Source organism: Mytilus galloprovincialis, chromosome 12 (assembly GCF_965363235.1).
Source record: "Mytilus galloprovincialis chromosome 12, xbMytGall1.hap1.1, whole genome shotgun sequence".
Classification (NCBI taxonomy): Eukaryota; Metazoa; Mollusca; class Bivalvia; order Mytilida; family Mytilidae; genus Mytilus; species Mytilus galloprovincialis.
The window spans coordinates 13,433,260-13,445,583 of NC_134849.1; the positions used below are offsets into that span (position 1 = coordinate 13,433,260).

The window sequence follows — 12,324 nt, forward strand, 5'->3', positions numbered from 1 at the left end:
CTTTATATATGGAGCATATCATTCATTCGAATTTTCGTGGATATAACACTATTTTGAAGAACACAAACACCCCTGCTAAAGTGATTATGCGTATAGTCTGTTACGTCTGACACGCATATTTTTGACGTTTTGTCAATATGTTGTCCTTATTTTAGACTAAAGTAAAATATGATAAAAAAAATTGTACTTTTTTCGGAATAGTATTTACCTGTCTAGTCTATGGATATAAGTTTTATATAACTTAACTGTTATGATTTTATAGAAAAGCTGTTTATTAGTGTGGACTGGTTGATTACACGGTATTGAAGCAATAACGTGCGTAACGTCTGGAGCGTTCAAGGTCCTTAAAAAGATAGTTTCGAATGTTAAGATTTATAGTGTTATATTGTTATATTCATTTTCTAAAAAAACACCAAACACATTCTTATAAAACAGTTGGCAAGACAGTTGAATTAACAAAAACTACACGTCCTTGAAAAAGCTAACCTGTGTAACCCTGACATATTCTGTATACTAGTATATGTGTCTGTCCCATGTCAGGAGTCTTTAATTCAGTGGTTGTCGTTTGTTGGTGTGTTACATATTCGTGTTATATATTATAACATGAAATATGTATTATATATTTGTGTTTCGTTCATTTTTTGTACATAAATTAGGCCGTTAGATTTCCCGTATGAATTGTATTACATTGTCATTTCGGAGCCTTTTATAGTTCATGCGGTATGGGCTTTGCTCATTGTTAAATTCCGTACAGTGACATATAGTTGTTAATTTCTGTGTCATTTGGTCTCTTTTGGAGAAATATTAAGAACATGCGTATTCACTTCAAATAGTTACATTCCTTCCACTATAAGACTTTGGAACAGTCTTCCTTTGAGTTTACAAAAATCCCCAAGTTTGGGTATATTTAGAAGTGGACTGGAAAAGTTTTATAGGACTGATGATATATTTAAACCCTTCGACTATGGAATAAGGAAACTTAATATAAGTCATTGTCAACTCAGAAATAATGCTAGCAACCTAAAATCTCATCTGTTTAATCAATTCTTATCCGAGAACACTTTTTGTGCAAACTGTAACCACTCTGTTGAGGATAACAAACATTTCTTTTTCATTTGCCCAAAGTACAATGATGTAAGACAGATCCTTCTTGATTCCATTAACTCCATTGCTGATAATGTTGATATAAATATTGAATTATTACTTTTTGGAAACAGATTATTTTCATATGATATGAATATTGCTATTTTTAAATCTGTTCATATATATATCAGTGACACTCAACGTTTTGTTTGAAACTAACTTATTTTTTGTTTCATTTTGTTTTATTTTTATTTTTTTTCCTCCACTTAAACATTAATTCATTTAATCCACTAAGCAAGCTTAGTGTCTCTTTCAAGCCATATATATATATATTTCTAATGACTTATAAAGGATATTTGCATGTTTCAAGGTTCTTGAATACATGATGAGTAATTGCCTATATACTTAAATATACTTTGCATTTAGAAAGTAACAATGTAAACATATATTTGCTCGTGTGTGCTCATAAGTAGCATGCATGTTCCACTACATGTATATATATTGCATTATTTTAATACAGTTGTTATAACTGAATTATACCTTGAACATGTAATATGGAGAGAGCTTTTATAGTCTGTGCCTGTTGCTCAATCCTTTTCATATCTTAATGAATAAAATATGTTTAAAATCTAAATTCACTTCAAACACGGGGAAACATTCTACGACTCTGCATAGCACGTGATACAAACGTTTGTATAAAGTTAAGGACTTCAAAAAAATTTGCCCTCAATCATTACACTTGTCAGTTTAAACATCCTTTTTCGAAATGAGCATTTGGTTAAGTACAAAGGGTTGAAGTTCCATTACTGTTACATGTATAACAATATTCAACTACCAGTTTGTGTGTTAAGAATATGTGTCTCAGCCGAAATATTGACACTAACAATATTACGTCGGTCAGACAACTTTGAGTTATTTTTTTTAATATAAATTGAGGATTTATAATGCTTAATGATGTTTGCTCCTGTTTTTAATTTTTTTTTAACATATTCGGAATACTCTGGTTTTATCCATGCTGTTTCATTTTTCATTTTGCTCGCTAACCATTACTTTTGTTTTCATGATTTTATTACATTATGGTAAGTTTAAAAAGCAGTACATTTTTATGTATTTAAAATTTTTATAAAATTATTGTTATTTTTCATTGTTTTTGAGAGAAAAAAGTTGCTAGTAATAAATGTGTGAAAGATCTAGAGAGAAAAAAAAAACCGCCAAAGTTTTAATGGGTTTTATTGCAAATACAAGCACATGGAATATGATATTTTTCCAGTTGTTTTTTAGTTCCTTTATTTACATACTATGAAATCAAAGCAGTCTCTAAAAACCATGATATTTTGGGAAAAATATATTTTCTTATAGAAAAGACCAAGACTTCTGGAGAATTATAAGAACCCGTGTTGGATAGAAGATGAACACCTTCGTTGTCTGCCATACTTCCACATTTTTGGTGTATGTAAATCAGGAACGACAGATTTATTCCGCCGGTTGATGATACATCACCAGATTATGCCAAATAAAGGATTGATGAAGAAAGAAACATGGTTCTGGTCATGGAAACGGTATGGTGAATGTAAGTTGTCATGGAAACAGTATGGTGAACGTATTAAACTGTCATGTAAACGATATGGTAAACGTAATTTGTCAGGAGAACGGTATTGGGAACGTAAGTTATCATGGAAACAGTTAGGTTGAACGCAAGTTGTGATGGAATCGGCATGGCGAATGTAAGTTGACATTGCAACGAAATTTCATAAAAGGTCGTTGTTTAAATACACTGTATTTAAACTCTGATTGATAGTAAAAGAGGCACTAAAGATACCAAAGGGACAGTCAAACTCATAAATCGAAAATAAACTGACAACGCCATGGCTAAAAATGAAAAAGACAAACAGACAAACAATAGTACACATGACACAATATGGAAAACAAAAGAATAAACAACACGAACCCCACCAAAAACTAGGGGTGATCTCAGGTCTAATATAACGGTCTACCAACTCGTAATGGCGTCCGTAAAATGTACGACGTTGTCTCATTGACATTCATATACCAGGCCTTCTTATATATGGTTACTTGTTATACGTTTAGCTGTGAATATTTCATGCATATCCAAAAAGGAAAACGCGTTGATTAATGAGATCTATCTATGTTAACACTATTGACTATAATAGAACATTTCAGTTGCAAATTTAATTTTTGTTTGGGCTTTAGTTTCTTAATATCAAGAAATACTTTCATTCCAAAAAGGTTATTATCGGTAATTGATATTTCCGCAAAGTTAACAAACAATTGCTGTTGTCTGTGCTATTGTCGGGTTGTCTGTGTGATACATTCCCCATTTCCATTCTCAATTTTAATATTTTATATTGATATATACAGCCCGCCAAAAGTTAAGCACCAACTATTTTTATTGCATCGACATTTTTTCCAATTTAAAAAAATCAATTATTCCTCGAAAAAAAGAAAACGTTCATGTAGCAAGTTTGCTAACATATACCATTTACAACAAACCACACATACAATTTTGGTCACTTATGAAGGTTCTATGCATTTAGGTTTTATGTTCATAGAAATAGTAAATTACACAAATCAGAAACGGAATTTAAGTTTCACTGTGATTTAATTTTTTTACAACAAGTTCGCCAAATTAATGTCAATATTTGAGTCAATAGCATGTGTAACAACCTAGCTCTCTTCCAGTACAGTTCCATAACACGACGTCTAAGACTCTTTACAAGCATTCAAAACTTGAGTTGAGGAAATCTTAGCCATTCATCAACAATTACCACTTTTATATCGACAAAATTTTGTGAAGGTTGATCTCTGCGATTGAGATTTCTGCCAATGACATCCAAGACATGCTCGATAGGGTTTATGTATGGAAACATGAAAGGCCAAAATATAGTGTAAATGGCTTTTTGCTCTTTGGACTCGGTTACAATTCTTGCCCTGTGTGGTCTAGCTTTGACGTCCATGTACAAGGGTCGTGATCATGTTGCCGCAATTTGGGGATGATCAAATGAAAGACTACAATGTTTTTAGGCACTAAATGTGTGTCCGTTTATGTGACCCTACAGGATATGCATACCCGGCTTACAACGGTATAAGAAGCAACCCCGTACTGTACCACAACCAGGACCGAATGAAATCATTGGGCAAATGTTGTTTTGGTCATTGGCCTTATTATTTCCCCGCGAAAATTGTATTATGGCGACTACTGGTTGAATCATAAACCGACTCTTATCTGACCAATGAGTGTTTTGTCAGCTTCTCATGTTCGAGTATAGATAGTCATTATCCTGTTGAAATCTGCTTTTACAGTGCCTGCCTGTTAGGGCATGTGTTTTGACAATACGACTTGCTCTTCAGTTGCCTTTGTGAAGTCGACGGACCAATGTTCGCACACTAACACGACCACCTGGAGAAACAGTGTATTTGTAAACGCGCAGAAGCCCTTTAATACAAACTTACTTGGCTGCTTTATCGGAGTTCAATCTTTTTGGTCGTAATGAATTTTCTTAGTGTATGTTAAAGGCAATTCATAACACCAAACATACATATTTTTTTCGCAATAGTTAAATAAATATTGCCAGTTACATATCGGTGGTGCTTAACTTTTGGCTGAATGTATATATACACAAGTATGTCGATGCCTTTTAAAAGCGCGTCGTTACCCTCTAAAAATCTGGAAATGAAGATAGTTTCCGAATATTCCCCGTCATCCAATTTGGATTTAGATTATCGTTACCAATAAAAGCCCACGATCAGGAAAGCTACAATTTATAAAAGAGTTCATACATGTAAGTATCCAAAATAACAAGACAATGCAGCGTAAAGTATATACCTAGATGAAATCAGATTGGTCTAAGAGATAAATCAGTTCAAACGACAATGCAACACAATGTTATTAAAACCAGAAAAACATTGTATAACTAACAAACTCAAGTTCAGGACAAACGGAAAATGAAAAGAATATCTTGACGAAACCAGTTTACTTACACATTTACTTTCAACATTAGCATTTTTTTTCAGTTTGTCGTGTTAATTTGGAAAATAAACACGAAGCTACGATTCAAATTCCCGCGATTTCTCAGGTGTATTATTGATATGTATGAATTTCAAATATAAAGTGGGTTATTTTTATAAAAGAGATTATGTGTAATTACAAAAATAACATTACAAAATTTTCAAGAATGCAATCATTGGATAACAAATAATTTTTACTATGCTTTTCTTTTTAGATTCAGATGGTCCAATTTCAACACTGAAGAATTTTACCGACCTATTTGATGTCTTACCACAACGACTTACATATAGTTATGACTTAGATATGTACTACTCACACTTCGTGACAGGTAAAATAATAATTATAATGCAATTATTTTGCATCAATGATTCTGATTGGATGACAGTAATTCTCTATCATCTTGTCTGTAACTAAAGAAGTATTGATTGTAATAAAACAAAACATTGTCATGTTGCGAAAAAAATATGTACAATGGGAAAAAATCTTCTATCAATAATTATCAAGATACCAGGCTTATAATTTGATACACAAGACGCTTGTTTCGTCTACATACGACACCTCAGTGACGCTTAGATTAAAATAGTTAAAAAGCCAAACAAGTATATATAAAGTTGAAGAGCAATTACATCTACTATACATAATACACAATATTTCAATTTGTTGACACGAAAAGAAAAACAAATAAGATCCAGTAGGATTAAATCAGTTTGTACACTAGTCTTACTACTTCCAACCTTTCATGTGAAGGGGAAAGTCGCGTGTGCTATCATAATATTATCATAACGTAAACAGGTACAACAAGTCAGCGTTTTAGCTCACAAGGACCCGAAGGGCCCGATGCGATCTTATGCCGTCAATTGGCGTCCGTCGTCTGTCGTCGTAAACTATTAAAAATAACCTTCTCTTATGAGACTACTGGGCCAAAAACCTTCCAGCTTGAACTAAATGTCTCTTATAATATGTTGTTTATAAATTGTATCCGAAGTTTTGATCCATCGACGAACATGGCCACCATGGCTAAAACTAGAACAAGGTGTTAAATACAGTTCTCAAAACCTAAAGCTTTTAGAGCAAATCTGTCAAGGAATAAATTGCTCAATTGGTGAAGATCTATCAGCCCTGCAATTCAGACAAATCGAAAAAAAAAACCATCTTGTTGGGTTGCTGCCACTAAATTGGTAGTTTTAAGGAAATTTTGCAGTTTTTTGTTATTATTTTGAATAATATTTTAGATAGATATAAACTATAAACAACAATAATGTTCAGCAAAGTAAGATCTACAAGACATTCAATGACCAAAATTGTCAATTGACCCCTTTTGGAGTAATTGCCCCTTTAAAACAATTTTAAACATTTTGTTCAAGTCTGCTAACATTTAACAATCTCTCCACTGAAACTGTTGTGCCTAATACTTCTTAACTTTAAAGAATGTTCCTTTTGAAATCTAATTTATGAATTGTATCCATTACATTATTGTAAATATGGGCGCCATGGCTGAAAATATAATATAGGGATCGAATGCAGTTTTTGGCTTATATATCAGAAACTAAAGCATTGAGAGCAAATCTGTTTTGGTTAAAAATGTTCAAAAGGTAAAGATCTATCAGCCCTGAAGTTTTTAGACATCCCAAACCACCCATTGTTGATTTGCTGCCTCTAAATTTGTTATTTTAAGAAAAAATTGCAGTTTTTGGTTAATATCTGATTTATTTATATTATTGAAGATAATGATAAACTGTAAACAGAAAAAATGTTCAGCTAATGAGATGTACAAAATAAAGGCAACAGTAGTATACAGATGTTCAAACTCATAAATCCATGGACAAAAAACGAAATCGGGGTAACAAACTAAAACTGTTAATCAAAATTGTCAATTGATCCCTTAAGGGGTTATTTCCCTTTAATGACAATTTTACACAAGTTATTCATATTTTGTAAAAACAAATCCTTGCACGTCATGTAACATTGACACTTTAGCAAAATGAAACATATGGTAAAAATGCATTTCTTTGCTTGAAGAAGAAAATATGACAAATACAATGAACATTTAAATGGCATTTCTAAGCCACTCATTTAAATATGTATTGAAAATAAAAAATAATCATTTATGAAAGATTTAGGCAAAAACAAAAGTGAGCGATTCAGGCTCTTGAGAGCCTCTTGTTTTATATAAAAGGCACATACAAAATCATTTTTTTTTATAAACTATCAACAAATACAACATGTATTGTAAAAACAGTAGAGAAAACTCTTATGTCCTGTGTTGTCCCGAATGAAAGAAGTTTCAATGGTAATTATACGTAAAATAGAGGCGAAATAAACCTAAGAACTAACTCAAACTCATCAGTAAAGAGAATAACATGAGGAAAAAATCCAATAAACATACAACAGCACACAAAACACAACAACGAAAAGTAGGGACAGAGTAATACGAATCCCACCAATAAAAAAAGAACCTTAAGAAAGCTTATTCAGTTCATTCATTTTCCCTGTTTTTATAAAGGTCATGGCGATCCAATGGACATCTGGTACCCTTTTGATTGGACATTGATACCGCAGAATAATCCTACATCAGAAGAACCAGTTTATATGACACCGAATCTGATATTTCATATAAATCCAAATATCAGGCTAATTCTCGTTATACGAGACCCAGCTGAAAGGTAATTCTTTGAGAGAGAATTTAGCATTATTGTCATATTTCGTGGCGGTCAATTTTTATTGGTGGAGAAAGCTTAAAAGAACCAGCGAACTTCGGTAGAAAAACTGACAATCCTGTACAATTGAGGTTACAGTCGAGCGCTAATGCACGTACAGAATTATGTTTCCTGATATAAGTCAGGTATTGTATCAATTCATGAATCCGTATCTTTTAAAATTCATTTTACAAATATTGTTGAACTATACAAACTGAACTACAGCGATCCTAAAATATTAATACACTGGCGAAAATACATGTACAATAGAAAACCTATTGAGTTTGAATATTATGAAGCCTTTGCAAACACGGAATTGTCTACTTTGATAAAAGATTTGATGCATTAGCTATCACAAATAAGAATCAGTGATTTGTTTATATAGATTAGACCGTTGTTTTCCCCCTTTGAATGGTGTTACACTAGTAATTGTTGGGGCCCTTTTTAGCTTGCTGTTCGAGATGACTCGAGGCTCCATGTTGGAGACCGTACCTTGACCCATAATGGTTTACTTTTATAAATTGTTACGTGGATGGAGAGTTGTCTCTTTGGCACTCATACCACATCTTCCTATATCCATTGATTTATTTATTTCTGGACATAACACTTTAAGGTAGTAGTAATCTAACCATTTGGCGTTATGGAAACGTATATTTTAAGATGCATAAATCTTTTGGTTATTAGTAAAATATGATTGTGTTCTTGTCCAAGTCAGGATCCTGTTGTTCAGTGGTTATCATTGGTTCTGTCTGTCATATTTATTTTTCGTATAAATTAGATAGTTATTTTTCACAATTGAATTATTTCATGCCATTTATAGCCAGCTATGCGGTATCTGTGCTGTAGTTGTTGAAGGCCAGAATGACAGTCATATTTTTCTGTATCTATGAAGAACTAGCATCAAAAGCTGGTGCACACTGAATCACCCGCATAGCGTGGTATTTTAAAGTGTGCACCACATTTTGTATGTTCTTTCGAATAGACAGAAAAAAATATTACAGTCATTACTTATAATTTAATTCTAAATTCCATTTTAAACCAGGGTAAATTGTGAAAAAAACGTTGATGACGTCATGGTAACATCACAAAATTATGTCTATCAGCTGATAAACAAAACACTGTCAGCCAATCAGAAGAAACGTTACATCCAAAATTAAATTATTTCATTTTAGACTCTACAGTCATTACCTACATAAGAATTTGGCGATTAATATATATCCCAGTGCCAAGGAATTCCATGAAGATGTTCAATACGCTGTGTCTACTTTTGCTAATTGTACCAATAGAAAAAGTCTTCGGGCATGTTTATATGACACAGTTCTATATAAAAGGTTACGGGTACGTTTGATTATGATTAAGACGATAGCAAAAGACATTTTTTTATTCCTGCCACGGAAACATAACTATTTAATTTCCATTCAGTGTGTATAATCGATAACAGTTCAACGACACCCACTTCAGACTCTTGACTTGAGACAGGAGCATAAAGTGATTATGTGTCTTGCAAGTGTATTTATTTATTTATATATCTATAATTTCGGTAACTTTCTAAGTAAACATTTCTTAAAGATTTATTTCTGAAAAAAACCACACTAACTATATATATGTTTTCATCAAAATTTCAACCACCATTAATCGAGTAAAATAAAGTACTCCTGGAGACTTGCTTAGTTCAATTTTAATTTCCATTCGGATTACAAAACCGTGTTTACGTTTCAGGCACCAATATCCTCGGGGTTTTACAGTACTTTTCTGCGTGATTGGTTAAAGGTCTTTGACAAAGATCAGCTTATGGTTATACGCACTGAAGACTACGAACATAATATAGCAGGAACTCTGATGAAGGTGTTCAAATTCTTAAATCTGGGTATGTACAATACTCTCGTCCTTGAAATTAATATTTTGTCTCATACTTTGCATGTTTTATAGTGTATGGTTTTGCAAAATATTAAGCATTGTGAATGTTCTAATTGTATAGAATGATGAGTCCACTTTAACAAATGAAGTGATTGTTTTAATGTGCACGTTCATATTTTGTAATCCATGGCATGATACATTATAATATATGTTGTTTATAAATATGCTTTGGTTATCATAAAAATTCCGAAAACGATTAACATAGTCAAATAATGGAAATTCCAAGGGTACTTAACATGCACCCCTTATTGTGAAACAAAATTGTATGTTAATATTAAAGAATATTTTGTATATTGAAAAAAAACACAATATGTCTTAAAGTACACGAACTGTTAAACTTCGTTTGTTAATGCTTGTCATAGTTCCATACCGTGAGACTAAAATATCTGTATATTTTCTAATAGATGAATATTGTTTTGCTAATAGATTTTTTAATTGTTCCAGATTGCATGCGGGTGCGACATATATTGTACGATAGATAATTATACAATCAATATTCATGTATTTACCATTTTATTGTAAAGCAAAGCTTGAAAAACTGTTACTATAGAGGTACATATTTTACTGCAAACTGTTTGTGACGTCATATATGACGTACTATGTTGTTTGTATTACAATAATAAAATACAGAAGGGAATTAGGGAATGTTTAAAAGAGACAACAACCCTACCGAAGAGAAAAAAACCCATTCATAATCACAACGGGTCTTCAACACAGCGAGAAAAATACCAAATTCAGAGTCCGACGTCAGCTGACCACTAAGCAATAAATATATATTACATGTGTAATTCAGGAAAAAGGACGTCATACTAAACTCACAAACATATAAAATGAACTTAAATTTAAAAAAAAAAAAAAAAAAACATACAAGATTAACAAAGACCAGGAGCACCTTACTTGTGACAGGCGCAAAAGAGTATTTTGTTTTCTGTTGTAGAAAATTTATGAATTACTTGAAAGCATTTTTTTTTACAGACAACGTAGGAACGTATGTGCTGGAGAAAATGGCATGTAGAGAGTTGGAGTATAAATCAAATTACAGGTCGCCAATAATGAACGACACGAGAAGCCTGTTAGAAACATTCTATAGCGATAGCCAGCGCGACATGGTCAGTCTAGTAGAAGAATATGGAATAGATCTTTCACTTCAGCCACAAGATGACATGGCCAGTAAAATAAACTGTACAAGATTTATGGCCAGAAAGCCTTTAGTGTCTAAACTTAAAAGGAAAAAAGTGAAACGCTATTTTATTAGCAAGAAAAACGCTACGAAATATTTCAGAAATAAATATATACCTCGTTAATTTTTATTCGATTATAGATTTCATTTTGAAACAACAGTCACATTTATAAATAGATCGAACTAATGAATTTAGTAAGGATGCACATTGATTATAGCATGTACCTAATCCTCTAGTGGAGACAAGTTTTAAAATGTAATCTCGAGTCTGGGATGTCACAGGTTTGTCTGAAGCTGTGGTTTATTATATTGCTTCTCCGCTTAATTAAACACGGTTATTGAGAGTAAGATGTAAAAATGGTCGGCTCAGTGTCATTCTTCTTGTGGACTTTAACATTGTTAAAAATCAATTCAGCGTAACAGTTTAGTACCAAACAGGATTTTGAATACTTACATCCTACATACTTTTGCAGGCAATCTATTGTTACGACATTCGCGATTTTAAATATTTCGAAGAAGACAAAAAAAAACGAATATAACAAAGTTTAATAATGTCTAAATTAATACGAATAATAGTTCTTGAAAGTGAATCGTCGCGAATTCGACTCTCAAGTGCTCTACACCAAATAAAATATTTTCCAAATTTAACATCAATTTTATCAGCAATCAAACCCAGGCTTTTCAACTTTTGTGTAAAACTATCTATTCTAGAGGCCGCATGAATCAGATGTGAATATAAAACGAATAATCTTTTTAGAGTACATATAATCTAACACCCTTTCATCTTGTAATAATTTCAACAAGTTATCTTACACCAAAGTATATATTACCCAATGCAAACTAAGGATACATTGATAGAGTTGGTTCTGCTTTGTTTCGTAGAAAAACATGGCTAGATGAAAAATCCATCAGTAATGCTAACATGCGAAAAGTTAAATCAACATTGCCAAACATGGCCTTCATACTCTTACCAGCTATATACGCCTTTTTGTAAGTAGGAAGATCTTTAAATTTACCAACTTAGAAATAAACCCATCACCAAAAGGACAAAGCATTAGCCAAAAACTGTCAGAGGGCCAGTAAGGTAAAATTAAAGTACCAACAGCTTTACACTGCCGCATATACATCAATACACGTGGGATCAAAGAAACAGGTGGAACAAATAACCCGTTGATCCCTCGCCAATCAACCGTGAAAGCATCAACACCTGATGATTTCACATTCCAAAATCTGGAATAAAAAACGTTCAATTTAAAATTGTCGTCGGATGCAAACCAATCAACCTTGTGAGGTCCCCAAAGGCATTCAATTATCTGAAATACAAATTCAGAAATAGCACAATCATCTGAATCAATAATTCTACTTAGATAATCAGCTCTCTCGTTCTCAGTACGGGGGATCCATACCATATCTATATTAAC

At 32.5% G+C, this 12,324-nt stretch overlaps 1 protein-coding gene across 1 annotated transcript in view; it reads left to right on the forward strand.

The window, feature by feature from the left end:
- The window catches only part of LOC143053914 (carbohydrate sulfotransferase 15-like), a 42,270-nt gene extending 31,243 nt beyond the window's left edge, over positions 1-11,027 (forward strand). The window contains exons 4-9 of the mRNA XM_076226713.1: positions 2,443-2,653; positions 5,325-5,438; positions 7,614-7,773; positions 8,979-9,144; positions 9,526-9,673; positions 10,699-11,027. Of these exons, the coding sequence (XP_076082828.1) occupies positions 2,443-2,653; positions 5,325-5,438; positions 7,614-7,773; positions 8,979-9,144; positions 9,526-9,673; positions 10,699-11,027 (1,128 nt within the window). The remainder of the gene's footprint in view (positions 1-2,442; positions 2,654-5,324; positions 5,439-7,613; positions 7,774-8,978; positions 9,145-9,525; positions 9,674-10,698) is intronic.
- The last annotated feature ends 1,297 nt before the right edge of the window (positions 11,028-12,324 follow it).